Genomic DNA, 20,427 nt, shown 5'->3' on the forward strand with positions numbered 1-20,427 from the left:
CCATAAGGGAAAAGGGCAATTTCTGTTTACAACATTAGGCGGGCCCCACTGCTGCACTTGGACAGCAGCAGCGGGAAAGGCTGGCTGTTGCTAGTCGCAGATGTTGGGTGTGTTATTTGTGTGTCCTGCATGCACGGGAAAAAGCTGTGTTTTGCATCCAGAGAAGGCCCCAGGTTCAGGTTCCTGACCCTGCCAGTCATCGCAGACGACAGACGAGCCAGCTGCCTCGCTTGGCACAAGGCAGCATCCTGCATCCTTAAGCTCACCTTCGGTCCAGCTTTCGTGGATCGACGCCTTCTGCCTAAACTTCTCGGCCAAGTGGTCCAGCCTCTCCATCCTTCGGATCTCATTCAGCAGCCACTCTTCGTAGCCTTTCTCAGCCTGCTCCAAGTGCTGCCAGCCATTATTGATGTCCTGGGGAGGTTTTTTGGGGGAGAGGGAAACGTTCAGCATCGTAACACGGCTGCACTTGCATGCCCTGTCTCATCTCAGGCTAACCCTTTTCCCCAGGTGGCTGTAGATCAGGCGTCAGCAAACTTTTTCAGCAGGGGGGCAGTCCACTGTCCCTCAGAGCTGGTGGGGGGGGGGCCAGACTATATTTTTTTGGGGGGGGGGAATGATGCATGAGCCCCGGTGGCTGCTTACCAGTGTCTTGTGAGTGGCAGGGGCTGGTGGCAGCGGCGGTGGCGGGACGATGAGCGGCGTGCAAAAGGGCTCCAGCAAGGAGCTGCTTAAAATGGCAGTCACTCAAGCACTGTTGCAGCTCACACCAACAAAGCCCAGACCCCTTCCTCCTCTAGGCAGGGCGGGGAAAAGCCAGAAGGAGGGAGGAGGCGCCGCCATTGTGTGAGGGAGAGGGAAAGAACGTGTGCACTGGCGATCCACACGGCGATTCCCGGACCGTCCGCAGGCTGGATCCAGAAGGCAATTGGGCCTGATCCAGCCCGCGGGCCTTAGTGTGCCGACTCATGCTGTAGACCAGGTACGTCCAACAGGTAGATTGTGATCTACTGGTAGATCACTGGACATCTGTGGTAGATCACGGTCTCCCCCCCAAAGAAGCTCAACAAGTTTGGTTCCCCTTTTTTGCCCTGCACCCCCCAAAACGGGGCTTTCATGCTCTCTAAAAAGAGCTCAACAACTTTGACCTAAACCCTGAAAAAGGGGGTTGATCACTGCCAGTCTTTAACTCTGTGAGTAGATGGCAGTCTCTTGGGAGTTGGCCACCCCTGCTGTAGAAATTCCTGCAGCCAATCGGAAGCTGTGCCTTGGTTTTTGAACATTTTCGGAAGTTGAACAGACTTCTGGAACGGATTCCGTTCGAGAAGCAAGGTACAACTGTATACATAAACCACCCTAAGCAAACAAGAAGTGAAACCCAGCAAGACAAACGCATCAGTTCCGCTTAATAGCTTCTAATAGCATTTCTGAAATTGCTCTAATGGCCTTCGTTGCAAACCCATTGGGATTGACTAGGGAGCAGAAGGCAGGTGAGTTGGGGAAGAGATGCAGTTTGAGCTTCACCTCCTCTTAGGACTTCTGCCTGTCCTATCTGGGGGTCCGCTGGGCTCTCGCTTAATCTTGCAGGCACACACGCTCGTAAACATAGAGAAAGGGGCTGTACGTAGCTACTGGATGACCACCCCCTGCTCCCGACAAGCTGGTGCCTTCCAGCTGTTTTGGACTCCAAGCCGGCTGGGCCCGATGGAGCCTGGAAGAGCTGGAGGGCAGCAGGTTAGGGAAAAGGCTGCTCTGCCGTTTAGAGACACTGGAGGAGGAACCTGACTGTAAATGCCATTGAGTTCTTGTTGACTCAGTAATACATTGTCACAGCAACCTTAATGACTTGGAAGATAGGCCAGCGTCCGCATATTACAGATTAAAGGGAAGCAAGGATGGAGGAAACACCCAGTGATTCTGGCTCTATGGTGCATCTGAAGCCAAATTGAGATTTGACATTAACTCCAACCCAATTGCTCTGTTGGGACGTGGGTGGCGCTGTGGTCTAAACCACAGAGCCTAGGACTTGCTGATCAGAAGGTCGGCGATTCGAATCCCCACTACGGGGTGAGCTCCCATTGCTCGGTTCCTGCTCCTGCCAACCTAGCAGTTCGAAAGCACGTCAAAGTGCAAGTAGATAAATAGGTACCACTCTGGCGGGAAGGTAAACGGCGTTTCCGTGCGCTGCTCTGGTTCGCCAGAAGCGGCTTAGTCATGCTGGCCACATGACCCGGAAGCTGAACGCCGGCTCCCTCGGCCAATAAAGCAAGATGAGCGCTGCAACCCCAGAGTCGGCCACGACTGGACCTAATGATCAGGGGTCCCTTTACCTTTAATTGCTCTGTTGGCGCAAAGATGAACCAATTCTGACTCTGGAGGCGCAGGGCACCCACCCAACACCACCTGGAGCTCCACTCTGCCACCCTATCGGCCCCCTTCTGCTTTTTTAAGCGGGCACACTCACCGAGACCATCTTCCCCTCGGAGGGCATGAAGGCCGGCCGGTTGCTTAGCCGCAGCTTGGTCTGCAAGGTGTTGAAGTTGATCTCCAGCTGGCACTTCTCCTGCACCTTGGGGGGCTTGTGAACCCGCCGGTAGTCGCGGAAATCCTCCAGCTTCTGCTGCATCTCCTGGATGGTCTTCTGCGGGACGCGGTTCTCCAGCCAGGGGATGGTGCGCTGAATCCACTCCAACAGCTGAGGATGGGATTGGCGGGGCGGAGGAGAGAGGCGGGGGTCAACGACAGCGAGGGCAACAGCCCCAGGGATATAGTGGCTCCTCCCCACCGCCCTACGCAAAGCCCAGGGACCACCTGCGACAGGCCCAGTTCCTGCACTCTGCTCAGCTAGTTACGGCAACCAGAATTCTACCTACGGTGGCCAGAGTGGGACAAGACTGCTCCACGAAACAGCTCTCACATAAGAACATTAAGGACAGCTGAGTGGCAAATCGCAGTCCAGCACTCTGTTTTCACAGTGACCAGCCACATAATAATAATAATAATAATAATAATAATAATAATAATAATAATAATAGTAAATTTTATTTATACCCCACCCTCCCCGGCCCAAGCCAGGCTCAGGGCAGCTAACACCAGTAAACTTACAATGGAAACATAATAGGGAGGGGGGAACCCAATTTAAAATACAGGTTAAAATGCAATTTAAAAAGCAGCCTAATTTTAAAAGTAGCCCATAAATCAAAACCATAAGGGGAGGGAGACATAAGGGTCAAACCAAAGGACAGACGGAACAGCTCTGTCTTGCGGGCCCTGCGGAAAGATGTCAAGTCCCGCAGGGCCCTGGTCTCTTGTGACAGAGCGGTCCACCAAGTCGGGGCCAGTACTGAAAAGGCCCTGGCCCTAGTTGAGACCAATCTAACCACCTTGCGACCTGGGACCTCAAAGGTGTTGTCATTTGTGGTCCTTAAGATCCTCCGTGTGGCATACCGGGAGAGGCGGTCCTTTAGGTACGTGGGAAACCCTGCAGGAAACTCTGAAGCAGGGCCAGAGCATGACCGGTCTCTCCAGCCGGTGGTTTCCAGCATGGCTGGAGTCTTTGACCCTGGAGGCACAGCACAGCCCTCATGGCTGGCAGCCGTTGGCAGCCTTATCCACCCCCATCTGGATGCCACAATCTTTAGGGAGGTCTGGCAGCCTCGGCGCTTGCCCCATGGGACTCGCAAGGGGAAGGGGTCCTGCTCGCACTCACGTCAGAAGCCAGCTTCTCGTAGTCTTCCATCAGGTGCTCATTCTCCTGGTTCACGGCCAACACTTTGCAAATCCGGTTTGCAGCCGTCTCAGCCTGCGGGGGGTTTTGGGGGGAGAGGAGGGAAAAGCAACATGGAGGAAATGGTGGTACGAGAAACAAGCTGGCAAATCAAACACATGAAAACGACAGCGGCGACAGGACGGCCTGGAGCCGAGGCACAGCATGGAAAGGAGGTGGCGAGACAGAACAGCCCTGCAGAGCCCACCGGGTGCAGCCGCAGGCAGACAGAGCGTGGTTTCGAAGAGAAGCCAAGGCGGGTCGAGAGACTCTCGTGGCGTACCCAAGGATCGCCCGGAGGCTGCACAGGTCTCGTTCCCATTCGTAACCCACCCTTCCGTAACCCCCAGGATAACAACTTACCGTATTTTTCGCTCTATAGGACGCACTTTTTCCCCTCCAAAAATTAAGCGGAAATATGTGTGCGTCCTATGGAGCGAATGCAGGCTCCTTGACTTCAGTGATAGCAATGCGAAGCCTCCGAAGCGCAGAAGGAGCGCTCCCTCCGCACTCTGGAGGCTTTGCGTTGCTTTCGCTGAAGCCTGGGGAGCGAGAGGGGTCGGTGCACACCGACCCCTCTAGCTCTCCAGGCTTCAGGGATAGCTGCCTGAAGCCTTCAGAGTGCAGTGTGAGTTCCAGCTGCACTCCGCAGGCTTCGGGTTCCTTTTGCTGAAGCCGGGAGAGCAAGACTCTCCCGGCTTCAGCAGAGAGGGAGAGCTGCGCGGCGCCCTTTCAGCCAAGTGGGAGGAGAAATGGAAGGGGCTCTGTTTCTCCTGCCGCTTCGCTGAAGTGGCGCGGAGCAGAGAGGGGGAGATTATTTTTTTCTTGTTCTCCCCCTCTTAAACAAGGTACGTCCTATGGTCGGGTGCGTCCTATAGAGCGAAAAATACGGTGTTTATGGACAAGGCAGCTAACACTCTAGCCCTGCAGCTACTGGTGCAAGTTACGAGTTAGGCCTGGGGTTTGCAGACCCATCAGACTTCTGCGCTTTTGAGTATGGTTGAAGTTCCTACAGAAAGGAGAGACCTAGCCAACCTCCCTTGGAGCTAAGCGCAAGTGGGCTTTTCCACTGCATTCCGTACTCCGCATATGACGGTCGCCCAGTTTGGATGTATGCATCTCAGCGTGCCAAGCCAAGCCAAGCCATGTCCTTCCCTTCTCCGCTCCCTGTGCATAGCAATGACAGCACATCCTGAGCTAATTAGCTACGGTCTCCCATTAAGTCTGAGCCGAAAAAATATATAAAAAATAATGATTGGAATACGGAGGGGATGGTTTGAACTTGGTTCCAATCCGGGTAACCATGGTTTCCTGGTTCAGGATGAATGGGGAAACCATGGTTAAATTAACCAGGGGAAGCAGCGAATTGCAGTGGAGGGAGGGAGGGAAGGAGAGGAGAAAGGACAGAGCACATGGGTGCAAGGGACACACGTACTTCAGCTTAATAAGCCAAGAGAGGTACGTCTGAACCAGATCGTCACGTTCTTATCTAGGATTTGGCATCTACGGAAGAGGTTCAGATCTACCGCTTGTCTTTACTACAGTTTAGGTTTCAGTAAAGTTATGTCTATTGTTTCTAGTCCTGGTTTCCCTGTCTTTCATTTCCTTGCGATGTGCTCCACAGATTTTCAGCGGCTTGGTTTGGGGGAGCTCTTATCTCCCCGAACATCCTCAACGTTTCGTTTCAATCGAGAATAGGCTTTCCTAAACAGCACAACCCAGTCTATCCTTACCAGTACTACTGAATGTTTTCTCCCCTGCCTTTCTGATAAAAGAGAGCGCTCAGACCAGCTTACATCAACCCCCAAAAAACAAAACCAGGTTTAAAAAAACAAACAGAGAGAAGTGACAGTTACAGAAATATTTTTCTTTAAAGGAAAAAGAAAGCATAATAGCAGTGGTAAAATATTTTTAGAAAATCAGTTACACACACACACAGCCTCTGGAACAAGCAGGGGTGGCCCTATCTTATTAGAAAGCAGGAGGGGGGGAAGGGGTAACACAGAAGCCATGGGATGGGAGGAAGTCAAGAGATCAAGTACCTTGCAAGGAGCAGAGAGAGTCCAAGGGGAGGAGATGGAAGCCAGACTTCAAGAGAAAGGGTGGAGAGGGTCTACAGAAGGACGGGCAGAGGGAGAGAGCCATGGAAGAAATGAGTTGCCAACAGAATAGGATATTCAGAGGAAAATAAAAATATATTTTTTTGCTCTACTAGGAGAGGGAGAGAGAGAATGAGGATAAGCCGCACATTTGATTGAAATTGTGGGGAACCTTTGGCCCTCCAGACTATTGCTTAACTACAATGCCGCTGCAACGTATTCTATTTTTAAATGGAAGTTTGAACCAAAATGGCAATAGGTCCGTCAGAGGAAGTGGTGAAAGGTGAAACACTCTGTATAGGGGAGAATTCTCTTATTTATCGACACCACAGTTAAGAAGTGGTGCTTCCCACTGGTGCTGTCGTAAAAAGTCACAAATCTAGGAGGGCTTTGAGATGCAGTGGGGGGGGGGGAACAGCACGAGTAGTAATAATAATAATAATTTTATTGTTCAGACCCCACCCACCTGGCTGGGTTTTCCCAGCCACTCTGGGCAGCTTCCAGGAAAATATAAAAAATGTCAGACATTAAATACTTCCCTGAACAAGCCTGCCTCCTAAAAATTGTGTAATTCTTTATCTCCCTGGCATCGGGTGGGAGCGCGTTCCACAGGGAGGGCACCACTGCTGAGAAGGCCCTCTGCCTGGTTCCCTGTAACTTTACTCTGGTTCCCTGTAAATTGAAGGCATCCGGGGTCCATAATATTGTACAGAAGCCTTGTCCAGCTCCAGCTGTTTTGGACCACCTCGCCGTCATCAGCCTCAACCTGCATGACAAATGATCGCAGGTGACGGGGAGTGCTTCAGGTTAAAAACGGACCTCCGGAACGAATTAAGTACCGTATTTTTCATTTCATAAGACACACTCTCCTGGCCTCTCTTTGGGGCTGGGGGGGGAATGATATTTTTTTTCTTGGTTTCCCCCTCTAAAAACTAGGTGCGCCTTATGGTCTGGCGCGCCTTATGGAGCGAAAAACACGGTACTTAACCCGAGGTGCCACTGTAGAGTGATTTGAGGTGGCTTCTACAGCAGGGTTGACCTGACCCCACAGTCTGATTTAGAAACGCACAGGAGGTTTTTTGTTGGTTAGTTTCCAAAAAACACGGGGTGCAGCGGCTGGTCCTGGGTTCCTCGGTCCACTAATTCCGCATTCTCCCAGACAGGCTTCCCAAACAACTTGAAGTCCGTGAACACACACACACACACACACACAGAGGCATGCCAGAGAGAAAGCAGTTACAAGGCGAATAATCAATCCCAGCTGATGGGGAGAACATGCCAGCTGAGCTCCAAAGCCTGGGATCAGACACAAAGGACAATCATAAAAAAAAAGATTGGCAAGGCTATAAATTCACACAGTCCAACTCTCTGCACCCTAGCAAACACACACACCCCAAGGGGAGGGCACGCTTGCAGACGCAGCACCCCGGGTGCAATCAAGTTCAGGCTTTTATAGGGGAGGGAAGAGTCTGACCCTCGTCTCCAGCTGGAATACGCAGGACGCTTTGCTCGGCCAGAGAAAGGGGGCTCCGCTTCCTGCCTATAAAGGATTTACACGTTCGGAGCCAATAAATTAACGCCAAGCTTTAATGGAAAACACTTGGCTGAAGTTCGGTGGCAGATCTAACATGCTTAAGGGGGGGGGGACCAGCTACAGAAAAACCCACACATAAGATCCATCAGAGTGTTTGGGTGAGGTCATTTCTCTCCCCGCGTTAGGCATGGCTCTTTTGCCTTCCATGCTGAGCGAAGCTTCCAGGTTTCGCTGGCGGCCAGAGGCAGCCAGTGAAAACGTCTTTTCTTTTTAAACGTAGAGACATTTCCTGCAAGCTAGCTCCCTCGTGCAACCTGAGAGTCTGTCCAGAGCCGCCGGCAAAAGCCCGGATGGTCAAAGGATCCAGAAGGATCCAGCCGTTTTCACCCGCCCACCAAAGACGCCCACCTGACAACATCCACGGCCTTCTAGCGTTCTGGCTCTGTGGGTTTTTATTCCTCTGTCCTTTATTTTAAATAGATTTGCCGCGGCAATATTTCCTTTCCTCTGTTTCGAAGTGATTTGCGATTTTAATATTGTGTTACTGGTTGCATCTTTTTTTTTTTAAGGATTAAAAATAAATAAATAAATAACTACCCAGAGAACATTAGCGATAGGGCAGCCTATAAACCGCATTAATAAAAAATACAAATGGATGTTTGCCGGGGTCTGCAGCCATCAGAGACCGCCAGACTCCTCTGGGTGAAGGCTTGTGCTTTCCTTGCTTCGACCCTTACAAACCAAGGGCTACGCTGGCCTGTCACTAATTTGGGGAAAATGGATTACCGTATTTTTCCCTATATAAGACTAGGTTTTTTACCAAAAAGTTAGGTTTAAAATTGGGGCTCGTCTTATACACGGGTAATGCTGAGGGGTGTTTTCTTAATTTGGAGACCCCCAAAATAGGGGTCTTATACATGGGGGCGTCTTACACACGGAAAAATACGGTAATTACAGGATTGGGTTTGCCGATTCCACACAGACTGATGGGGAAATTCACTTACTATGGGTGAATTAACCCTAAGGTAAAGGGACCCCTGACCATTAGGTCCAGTCATGGCTGACTCTGGGGTTGCGGCGCTCGTCTCGCTTTATTGGCTGATGGAGCCGGCATACAGATTCCAGGTCATGTGGCCAGAATGACTAAGCTGCTTCTGACGAACCAGAGCAGCGCACAGAAACGTCCTTTACCTTCCCACTGGAGCACTACCTATTTATCTACTTGCACTGGCGTGCTTTTGAACTGCTAGGTTGGCAGGAGAATTAACCCTAAATGCCTTCAAATCAGTCAGGCAATCAAGTCAGCTGAAGTCTGAACTTCCCTCCCCCCCCCCCATTTGTTTCAACGAATGTGGGGAGAAAGTAGAAAGCATCTGTGGTTTGTGAGAACAAGGCCGCGGGGGAGGGGTCTCCAGGCTATTCCAGATGAACTATTATGGACTATGAGGGCAGGATCCTGACCGAGGCACTGAAAGGAAGTTTCACGGATGAAGGCCACAACACGCTATTTGCCCGTTTGGATCTGCGGTCAATTGTGACACTCAGAAGACGGAAGCAGAATATTTAACCCCTTGGGAATTTTGCTTTTATGAGAGGTCTGAGTAGAGGACACCTTTTAGAGGGGAGAGTGAAGGAAAAGCAAGAACGATGGCTGAGAGAGAGAGAGAGAGAGAGAGAGAGAGAGAGAGAGAACAAGGGGCAGAGAGATATAGTGGCTAGAGAAGGGGTGGGGGACATGGGTCGTTGGACTCCAGCTCCCATCAGCCCCAGACAGTTCAGCATTTGGTTAGGGGGTGATGGGAGTTGTAGTCTAGCACCACAGATTCCCCAGGCCTGGGTTAGAGTACTGGACTTAGACCAGGGAGACCCAGGTTTATGTCCCTGCTAAGCTATGAAAGGGGACGCGGGTGGCGCAGAGCCTAGGACTTGCTGATCAGAAGGTTGGTGGTTTGAATCCCCGCGACGGGGTGAGCTCCCATTGCTCGGTCCCTGCTCCTGCCAACCTAGCAGTTCAAAAGCACATCAATGTGCAAGTAGATCAATAGGTACCGCTCCGGTGGGAAGGTAAATGGTGTTTCCGTGCGCTGCTCTGGTTCGCCAGAAGCGGCTTAGTCATGCTGGCCACATAATCCAGAAGCTGTACGCCGGCTCCCTAGGCCAGTAAAGCGAGATGAGCGCCACAACCCCAGAGTCGTCTGCGACTGGACCTAATGGTCAAGGGTCCCTTTACCTTATGGTATGTAAAATGAACATACCATACAGGGTATGTTCCACAGAAAGAGAAGTCACTGATTTGAGGTTGTTTAAATGAATGAAATGTAAATTAGAAAAATTTAATAAAAAATTATATACGTGATGGGGGGGGGGAGAGAAGAGGAATGTCACCAGTCTCCCATGGAGCCTGTCACAAGGACAGCTGTAGCACAATAAATCCTCCAGTTCAAGTCTCACCTCGGCCCCACCTACAGGCAATCCATGTGGTCTTGAGACAGACACCATTTCCCTCCATCTCCCCCTCTTCCTCATCTGCTGGACTACCTAACAGGGTTGTTTTACCTCGCAGCAGAGCCTGCCGGCTGAACTTGGCTGAATACGAAGACACGTCTAAGCTATGAAAATAACTGGCAGCCGCCACCTCTTAACCTGGCCTGCAGAAAGGATTTTTTTTTTTTTAAAAAAGGGAGGCAGCCACCGCCAAAGACCGGGAATGCTTTCAGGAAATTAAACATTGGCAGCCTGATACACGAGCCAAAGGAGATGCATCTTGCAGAAATGCAAGAAGGCATTTGATACGGAAGGACGAAGGTTAACCTTCCCATAAAACTACCGTATTTTTCGCTCTATAACACGCACCCAACCATAACACGCACATAGTTTTTAGAGGAGGAAAACAAGAAAAAAAAGATTCTAAACGAAACAGTGGGTGTATGATTTTTGTGGTTCATGCTGTGGCCACAGACATGTGATCTGACGGTGAGTTTGGGGTAGCCCAGTGCAAAAATCCTGAGGATCCATGTGGATACATGCTTTGTAACCACGTTTTAAGTGGGGAGGGAAGGAAAAGCACTCAAGGGACAAGGAACACACGTGGGTTGGGTGGAGAAGGATGCTATTCATAATGCAGAAGAGGGATATAAGAGGAGAAGGCTCCTCTCCCGCTTTGCTGTCTCAAAGTGAGCCACGGAGGAGGGAAGGAAGGGGAACCATGGATCCTCTGCTCATGACTGCAGCAGATCCCCCGCCATCCGTAGGCATTCCCTCCATAACACGCACAGACATTTCCCCTTACTTTCTAGGAGGAAAAAAGTAGTGTTATGGTGCAAAAAATACGGTACTCTTCTGGTCTCTAAGGTGCTATATTATAATTTTTAAATTCTTCTGGAAGGATTCTTTTAAAGACTTTCTTTAACTTTGTTGAAGACCTGATTCTTTTAAAGGAGTTTTTAGGTTTTCAAGAAGAGTCTTTTTTAAACTATCTTTTTTAAAGAATTGTTTTCATTTATTCATCCCCCGAAGTAAAATGTCAAGTGAGAAGCCCAGAAATCTGGCCAGGGGGGCAGGAATGAAGGAAGCTAAAAGCCAGAAGCGTCGGTGGGAAGGGCAGGGAAGACCTGTCAATGGTGGTGCCTAAGGCGAGGCGTTCTGCGTAGCCTGAGAGGCAGGGAGACCCCTGAAGACGCTGGCTTGGAAGACAGATCTGCCATCTTCCCAGCTCTGTGCAATGGTGGTGTAATAGGTATGAGTTACTCGTGCATAAGCTGGTGCCTTTCTTGGTTAATTTGCCTTGTTAAACCTTTCTGACTGCACAGCCCCTTCTCATGGTGGCTGCCTCAGTCACTGGCAGAATCCGTCAGTGGGCGTTTCTTGAACCTCTTCCAGCATAAAAGTTGTTTGACACCCAGTCTCCTCCTCCTCTCACTGCGCGGGAGTCTTCTGCGCAGGGAAGGCGTGGGTAGCGGAGGACCTGGGCTCTCCTCACTGATGTCCAGTGAAGAGTCCTGGAGCCCTCTCTGCACTTCCCCCGTCTGCCTCCCTTTATCCCCGGTGTTGCGCTGATTGGCTTCCCCCTCTACTGAGCTGTTTCTCCCCCTGCTGCTGGGTCCTTCGCCAGCATCATCTGGGAGCCTCCCCTTCACCTCTCCCTCCGATGTCAGTTCCCTGACAGGTGGCAACAGGCTTGTTTATAATCCAGAGCAGAGGGGAGGGAGGAGAGACGGGATTGGGATGCAGAAGAGGGGTACACACTCACTGCACAAAAAGGGGGAAAGCTAGATCAGAATTCTACACCCGGAAATCGGAACTTCTGCAACTTGCATAAAATATGCAAAGCAGGCACGCTGACATTCCTAAGTACCGCATTTTCCTGTATATAAGACTATATTTTCCCTCTATTTTTTTCAAGTTTAAAACTGGGGGTCGTCTTATGCACGGATAGTTCATATGGGGGACTTCTGTATTTGGAGTCCCCCAAAACAGGGGTCGTGTTATACACAGGGGTGTGTTATAGATGGAAAAATATGGTATATTTTTCACCATTTACTCGGCTTCTGTCGGTCAGGAGAAGCACGGGACTGTAGGCAATGTGGACTTGCAAATCCACCCAGAAGTCAGAGGACGGCAAGGTTTTTTTTGCCAGGGATTCCCCAAACAGAGCCAAGCCTTCAAAACAATGACTAGGAGCTTGTTTCTGTTAGGATTTTTTAAAAAAGCCAAGGCTCTCGGGGTGTTACAATTCGCACTCAGTTCCCCTTTCATATAAGGATGGAGACATCAGGAACCGCACTGAACAACTCTTGAGTATCACGGCAGGGGAACGCCGTTCATTGCTGTAGAACAGACAGTGACCGTCGGACGTTTTTGACTACAACTTCCATCATCCGTGACCCCGCCGGCTGGGGCAGATGGGAGTTGTAGTCCAAAACAGCAGGAAAGCATCAGGCTGGGAAAAAGGCTGCAGGGGGGCACACAACACATTCAGAGGAGCTACCTACCTGATTCAGAACTCAGCTCAGGGGCCGTTGCCAGTTCAGTCCCAGAATATGCGAATTGTTGCAAGAGAACCTGTGGCTAAACCAGAAACTTCAGAGCAGCCTTTGCCAAACTGCTGCCTGGCACTGGTGGGAGTTGTGGTACAACAGGGCAGCAGGTTGGCAAAGGGTACTGATGACTGAGGCTATCCACAAACTTTTGCTCCTAGCTGTAGAACAAGCCCTGGACAGGGAGGAGACCCAACAGCCAAGCCTATATGGCCTTTTTTCAACCAGAAGGTGATTATTTCAAGGAAGACTTGCTAGCTATGGCCCTGGAGGTCTCCAGAAAGCCATGCCCTGGGAACTCCACTGCTTGCATACTGCTAGGAACAGAGTTGCACAGTATTCTGGCAGAGGTGACGTTTAAAGGAAATCTAGAAGCTGCTCCTCGCCTGGAGAATTTTTGCGGGGAGCCAGAAGCCTTTCAGCCTCACAGGGGGCTCGATGCATCCCTAGCTTACCGCCTGGATTTTTAACGAAACAAAAATTCAAAGCCACTCCGCCTCCCGGCTTAGTTGACCCTCCGCAGGCATGCCCTTTCATGCAAATGTAAACCCTGCGCTCCGGAAAGTGGGTGAGGAAAGGGCGGTTTAGACTAGCCAGGTAAAAGCAGCAGCAGCAGACAGCCCCGCCCAGGCAAAGCTCACCTTCTGAGCCCCAGAGAAAGCGTGATAGAAGCAGGAGACATATGTCATGATGGCCTTCTCATCGGGCCTGAGCGTGCCTACAATATCTGCGCAGGAGGAAAGAGAAAAACAAAGGAGAGCAAAGTCAAGGGCACAATGCAAGATCGTCCCTGTTCCCCCTCTGGCATGCAGCAGAGGAGGGGTGGGGCAAGCCTTTGCTCCGGACAGGGACCCAAACCTCAGCTGGGACAGGGCTCTGCGGAAATAAACGTCGCCCGTGATTCGGCCAGCCCTGCAAACTCTCCAAGATAACTTCAAAGGATTCTCTGCTCTGCTCCTAAGAGCTCTTAGGACCGCAAGACAACTGGTTCACTGCGCAACTCTGTGCCTCTGTACTCAAAAGGAAACGCTGGTGTGTTCGATGGGGCTTACACCCTAGGGAGTGTATTTAAAGGTAAGGGGACCCCTGACCATTAGGTCCAGTCGTGACCGACTTTGGGGTTGTGGCGCTCATCTTGCTTTACTGGCCGAGGGAGCTGGCGTACAGCTTCCGGGTCATGTGGCCAGCATGACTAAGCCGCTTCTGGTGAACCAGAGCAGCACACAGAAACGCCGTAGCGGTACCTATTTATCTACTTGCACTTTGATGTGCTTTCAAACTGCTAGGTTGGCAGGAGCTGGACCGAGCAACAGGAGCTCACCCCGTCGCAGGGATTCGAACTGCTGACCTTCTGATCGGCAAGTCCTAGGCTCTGTGGTTTAACCCACAGCGCCACCTGCGTCCCATAGGGAGTGTATTTACGACCCACCAAAGCCTCAGTTGATGCATCGGTGGGGCTGCCCAATTTTAACTGGTTGAGCTTAGAGTTCATGGGTTCCCTTGCTTATTTTGAGAAGCTATTTTGGTTCTGGCGTGTTACTGTAATAACGAAAGGGAGGCAGCTTCTTTTGATTAAATCACAAGCTCTTGCACTTCCTTCAGCCTCTCAAAAGGGCATCTGAAGTGAGGCTTTGCAAATATATTCCAGAAGTACAGGAAAACAAATATATTTGAATATAATTTGCACATATAATTTGTAAGAAGGTGGATGATTAATCCGTGAAAATGCTGATTGCTTGGAAGCCCTCCCTGAAACCTGGCAGACCAAGCGGCTTCAACTCCATCCGTTGGGAGTCTCCCAAATAATATTTGAAAGCAAAGAGATTTCTGGCTCGTTATGATCTCGTGTTGAACCCTGGATGTCAGACCCTGAGCTAGCTGAGGTTTGGGTTCCCACTGTTCTGCAAGTAGCTGCCCTCGGCACGAGAAGTCAGGAGAGCAACAGGGCGCTGGAAGGAAGAGGAGCTGTTAAGAGTAGAAGGCTCAGCCACGTCTGGTACCTTCTGAGCGCCAGAGAAGGCATGGTAGAAGCTGGAAACATAGGTCATAATGGCCTTCTCATCGGGCCGGGCCGTGTTGACAATGTCTGAAAAGCGAACAAGAAGCATTAACGATACCAGGAGGCAAAACTCTCCCCCGTCCCCTGTTCCTTGATGGTCTGCTGGTTCTAGCAAAATCTGCCACAGCTCTGATGTCCACCTGTAGGCAAAGATTGAGCCCGGGGAAAGTTAACGCCAAGAAGTCGATGTTACAAGTTTCCAAGTGAGCCAGAACTGGAAGTTAACTTGTCCAGCATGGAACTGAAGCCAAGGATCTGAGATTTACACTGCCAGAGCTCAAGGCTGGGCACACAAGTGATGTGAAGGCCTATTAAAGGTTGCAGAGTTTTTACGACTTTGCAGTGGCTCGGCTCGCTTGCCCTTTCCTCCAAAGAAGAACTTTGAATGCAGAGATTGTGCCAGGCATGTCTAATAAAACTCTGCGGACACCCACTGGAATCCGAGCGCTCCTGGTTTGTTTCGGGGCGTGGCTCCCTCGCTGCGGGGCTTTTCCTGCCCTCATCCCAGGGCTTCAGGGAGAAAGGACTGCATTATATGTCCAAAGTGCTTTAGAAAGGAATGCTACGGAAGCAGAACGAAACAGCGACAACAGGGGTTTGCTCCACTAGCTGTCAGTCCCGTGAACTGAAGGCCACACTAGCGTCTGATTGGCCAGCAGCAGACCGGTCCTCCCCCTCGGCTCCATCAATTCACAGGCAAAGTATGAGCTTGGAGGAGCCTGGCAGAACTTCTCCCATGGCTCCTTAAGGAGGCCCATGGCTCACTTCAGAAACCAGGGGTGGGATTCGCCATCCATAGCAGGGGTGGGGAAACTTTGGCCTTCCAGAGGTTGCTAAACTTCAGCTCCCATCATGCCTTGCCATTGACCACGGCTGCTTGAACTGATGGGAGTCATAGTTTAGAAATATCCAGAGGGCAAATGTGTCCTCCTCACCCCCCGTGATCTAGAACCTGAGCAAGATCACTCAGACTGAGTGGTGAGCCAGGTTCCCCGCCTCTCTGGACCTGGGAAATCTGTCTGCAGACAAATACAGGCACATTTGGCTCCTTACCTCTCTCGCCCTGACCTAGCCACTGTGATCCACGTGACGGTCACCTCCAGACTTGATTATTGTAACTCAATCTACGTGGGGCTGCCCTTGAGACTGACCCAGAAACTCCAGCGGGTGCAGAACTCCTTACAGGGTCCTCGCTGTGGGATCACATTCACCCGGTGCTATACCAGCGGAACAGGCTCCCGGTGGAGTACAGGATCAGGTTCAAGGTGCTGGTTTTAACCTTTAAAGCCCTATACGGCCTAGGACCCTCGTACCTACGGGACCGCCTCTCCTGGTATGTCCCACTTAGGACCTTACGGTCTTCAAACAAAAACATCTTGGAGGTCCCGGGCCACAGGGAGGTTAGGCTGGCCTCAACCAAAGACAGGGCTTTTTCGGCCGTGGCCCGATCTGGTGGAAGGCTCTGTCACAAGAGACTAGAGCCCTGCGGGACTTGACATCTTTCTGCAGGGCCTGCAAGATAGAGCTGTTCCACCAGGCCTTTGGCCAGGGCACAGTCTGACTCCCTCCTTTAGTAATCCTCACAGAACTGTAGCCCAATGGTTGCCATTAATTGATTCTGAATTGATTTTAGAATGTATTTCAATTAATTGATTGTGATTTTATGTACACTGTGTTACTTTTACTGTTGTTAACTGCTCTGAGCCCAGCTTTGGCTGGGGAGGGCGGGATATAAATAATTTATTATTATTATTATTATTATTATTATTATTATTATTATTAGGTGGCAGAGTCCTGAGCAAAGAGACTGTACCACTTTGTGTGGAAGAGACTCATTCTTTTGATACTCCGTGTAAAAGCAAAACTTTCCACGCACAAACCCTCCACAGTACACCAGGGACGAAGGCAGCTGGATAAAACCTCTCCCCAACTTTTCGACTTTCAGGAAGCTGCAAAGAAGGGGAATGTCTGAAAAGCGACCGCACCACTTGCAGCCTTAAGTGGTATAGTCCCTTCTGCCTCAGGACTCCGCCGCCTACGATTTCTGCATCGGGAGTGCGGCAGATCTGATCTGGCAAGTTACTTTGACCCAGGGGAATTTGGGCTTTGCAATTCGGTGTGTGTGTGTGTGTGTGTGTGTGTGTGTGTGTGTGGAGGGGCTAGGCAGCTAAGTGCAAGTCAGCCCGACGGAAGGAGCGTCAGCGACTCTCAGCAAGGCAGTGAACCCAAGGCAGCGCTCGACAGCTCTCTTGGGCTTCTGTAGCCCAGCCCTACTAAGGGAACTGCAGAACAGGGGGCGCCAAAAACCTCTTCCTCTGGGAATCGGTTGCATTGCCACGCTGTTACGAAATTTGCTTCTTGGAACCGAACACCCGAGCCCACGCTTCGAGAGCAGCCTCCAGCTTACCTTCTGCATCCAACATCTTGGGAATGTCGAGGTATTTCTCAGCGACCTCAAAAGCGTTGTTCAGATTCGTGACTGGATCATCCTGGGGAGAAAGGAGGGGTTTGTGAGAGAGGCACAGCTGTCAGAACTGGTGCCGTCCCAAAGCCGAATCGCAACCCTGCCCTGCCAGCTGAGAAGGAACATCCAAAGGAGAAAAGAGTTTCTCTGCCTTCCTCTGCCCCCCCCACAAGCATATACTAGATGGATGGCGGCTAACAGATTGAGGTTGAATCCTGACAAGACAGAAGTACTGTTTTGGGGGGACAGGAGGTGGACAGGTGTGGAGGACTCCCTGGTCCTGAATGGGGTAACTGTGCCCCTGAAGGACCAGGTGCGCAGCCTGGGAGTCATTCTGGACTCACAGCTGTCCATGGAGGCACAGGTCAAATCTGTGTCCAGGGCAGCTGTTTATCAGCTCCATCTGGTACGCAGGATGAGACTGTCTCGCCAGAGTGGTGCATGCTCTGGTTATCTCTCGCTTGGACTACTGCAATGCACTCTATGTGGGGCTACCTTTGAAGGTGACCCGGAAACTACAACTAATCCAGAATGCAGCAGCTAGACTGGTGTCTAGGAGCGGCCGCCAATACCATATAACACCGGTCCGGAAAGATCTTCATTGGCTCCCTGTACGTTTCGATCACAATTCAAAGTGTTGGTGCTGACCTTTAAAGACCTAAACAGCCTTGGTCCAGTAAGCAGTGTCTGAAGGAGCGTCTCCACCTCCATCTTTCCGCCCGGATGATGGGGGTGGAGACACTCCTTCAGGTATACTGGGCCTTTGAGACCGTTTAGGGCTTTAAAGGTCAGCACCAACACTTTGAATTGTGCTCGGAAACGTACTGGGAGCTAATGTAGGAATCCCGGAAGGTGTAGTTTAAGGGTGATGGGAGAATTTAGGAGGCTCCTCTTCCCCTCCCAGAGTTACAGCTCCTGCAGAGCTTTAGCAATCAATTCTTCTTTACGTGGAACTCTTGGAACTGTAGCTTGGTGTGGGGAGTGGGGAGAGAAGGAGATTGCCTAACAACACTCAGCACCCTTTGCAAACTACAGTTCCCAGAATTCTTTGGGGGGAAGGCAAGATTGTACAAAGGTCATGGTACAGGGTGCTTTTAAATGGATGGTGCGAATGTGGCCTTTAATTCCACAAAAGAGCCCTGCAGCCCAATATGAGTGTTAGGGCTTTTCACACACCCTCCCGACTACCACCTTGGCTTTCCCCTCCATGGCATTTTAGCTCAGGGGGAAAAAAATGCTTTGCCACCTTTAACCCTGAGGCCAGTCGCTGCCATTCTCACATTACAGACGAGGAGATTGCGACTTGCCCCAGATTGCCCAGGGAGATCCTGGCTGAAGTGGGATTTGAAGCTGAGATCTCAGGTTGCGCAACAGCTCAGTGCGTCCGGCTGTTGAGCAGAAGGCTGGTGGTTCAAGCCCACTCAGAGATAGCTGCGGGGAGAATTCCTGCATTGCAGGGGTTGGACTAAATGACCGTCCTGGGTCCCTTCCAGCCTACAATCCTGTGATCTCACTCAAGCCAGTGACTCATGCTCATTTCTGGACTGGATTCTGGGGAGAGCATGTAGGACACAGCTAAAAACACAAATAGCAACGCTACTACTACTCAATTTCAAGTCCAAAATGAGGAAGGAAGGAAGGAGCTGCTGTCGCCAACATACCTTTCTGAGCTTGTCATACTCAATGAGTTCTGGTCTGTGTCTGTGGATCAAGGCATTAAAAGCAAGGCCGTCCTTCCAGCTGTAAAAAGAAGCCCAAGGATACAGTTAGATTGCTTGGCTGTCCAAGAGGCTGTCCAAGAGGGGAAACTGCGGCTTCGGGGCAGCATTCCTCAAAACTGCGAAGCCTGCCCCCCCCCCTTCGGACAGGAGGGTGCTTTTCAGTACAGTAATGCTGTACTGGTTTTAACACTTGATTGGGAGCCGCCCAGAGTGGCTGGGGAAACTCAGCCAGATGGGCAGGGTATAAATAATAAATAATAAATTATTATTATTATTATTATTATTATTATTATTATTATTATTATTATTATTATACCTTGGGTTAAGTAATTCATTCAGGAGGTCTGTTCTTAACCTGAAACTGTTCTTAACCTGAAGCACCACTTTAGCTAATGGGGCCTCCCGCTGCCGCCGCGCTGCCAGCACACAATTTCTTTTCTCATCCTGAAGCAAAGTTCTTAACCAGAGGTACTACTTCTGGGTTAGCGGAGTCTGTAACCTGAAGTGTATTTAACCTGAGGTACCACTGTATTATTATTATTATTATTTTCACAAAAAGGTAGCAAAGAAAGGGCAGAACCACAAAAACTTCAAGAGACACACTAAAAAGTAAGAATGCAAGAGCCCTGGCTGGGCTGCACTCAGGGTTTGTTCAGTCCAGTGGCCAAGCTACTGGGAAGCCAAAAGCAGGCCTGAAGCTCACATCCTGTTCCTGCCTATTTCCCTTCAATGTGGGGGTGCCACACAGCCATCGCAACCACAGACAACCCCCGCAACCTCCTCCAAGGATTTGCCTGTTCTCCTTCTCAAAGGCATCTAAGCCACCACAACATTATGGGGGTTGCATCCCAAGTGACGCCTCCCGTCAGCACATGGACTCTTCTCCCCCACCCCCAGTGCTAAATCTGTCCTAAGGACTCCCCCAACCCTCCAGAGCAGATGTGGGGCAGAGCATAGGGCAGGCAAGGTAAAGGTAAAGGACCCCTGGATGGTTAAGTCCAGTCAAAGGTGACTATGGGGTTGTGGCGCTCATCTCGCTTTCAGGCCAAGGGAGCCGGTGTTTGTCCGCAGACAGTTTTCCGGATCATGTGGCCAGCAGGACTAAACTGCTTCTGGGGCAACGGAACACCGTGATGGAAGCCAGAATGCATGGAAATGCCGTTTACCTTCCTGCCACAGTGGTACCTGTTTACCTACTTGCACTGGCGTGCTTTTGAACTGCTAGGTTGGCAGGAGCTGGGACAGAGCAACAGGAGCTCACCCCTTCATGGGGATTCAAACCACCGACCTTCTGATCGGCAAGCCCAAGAGGCTCAGTGGTTTAGACCACAGTGCCACCCGCGTCCCTATAGGTCATGCATGGAGTGGGGGAGGAGGTGTCCCCATTGCACAAGCGGAAATCCTTGTGCTGATGAGAGGTGTTCCTTGGGTGCTCCCCTTTTGCCAGAGAACTCTCCTGAAACAGTTCCATGCCCTGGTTTTCACGGTTTGCATCTTACCCTCTAGAGCAGCAGAAAACAAGCTTTGCTCCCTTTTCCATGGGACAACCTTTTGGATATTAAAGGTAAAGGTAAAGGGACCCCTGACCATTAGGTCCAGTCATGAACGACTCTGGGGTTGCAGCGCTCATCTCGCTTTATTGGCCGAGGGAGCCAGCGTACAGCTTCCGGGTCATGTGGCCAGCATGACTAAGCTGCTTCTGGCGAACCAGAGCAGTGCACGGAAACACAGTTTACCTTCCCGCCGGA

The 20,427-nt window shown here is 50.8% G+C and overlaps 1 protein-coding gene across 4 annotated transcripts in view; it reads right to left on the minus strand.

Annotated features, from left to right (window-relative positions):
* The window catches only part of ACTN4 (actinin alpha 4), a 134,585-nt gene that overhangs the window by 28,718 nt on the left and 85,440 nt on the right, over positions 1-20,427 (minus strand). For 2 of the 4 annotated variants that reach the window (XM_083515797.1, XM_083515799.1), the window contains exons 6-11: positions 18,620-18,698; positions 16,902-16,983; positions 14,436-14,521; positions 3,710-3,802; positions 2,465-2,695; positions 267-414 (exon numbers count right to left, since the gene is read on the minus strand). In XM_083515797.1, the coding sequence (XP_083371923.1) occupies positions 267-414; positions 2,465-2,695; positions 3,710-3,802; positions 14,436-14,521; positions 16,902-16,983; positions 18,620-18,698 (719 nt within the window). Of the gene's footprint in view, positions 1-266; positions 415-2,464; positions 2,696-3,709; positions 3,803-13,076; positions 13,163-14,435; positions 14,522-16,901; positions 16,984-18,619; positions 18,699-20,427 lie in introns of all 4 variants that reach the window. The other 2 variants (XM_083515800.1, XM_083515798.1) reach the window with 1 other exon arrangement.

The sequence above is a fragment of the Podarcis liolepis genome (genome assembly GCF_965112155.1).
Source record: "Podarcis liolepis genome assembly, chromosome: 7".
In the NCBI taxonomy this organism is placed as follows: domain Eukaryota; kingdom Metazoa; phylum Chordata; class Lepidosauria; order Squamata; family Lacertidae; genus Podarcis; species Podarcis liolepis.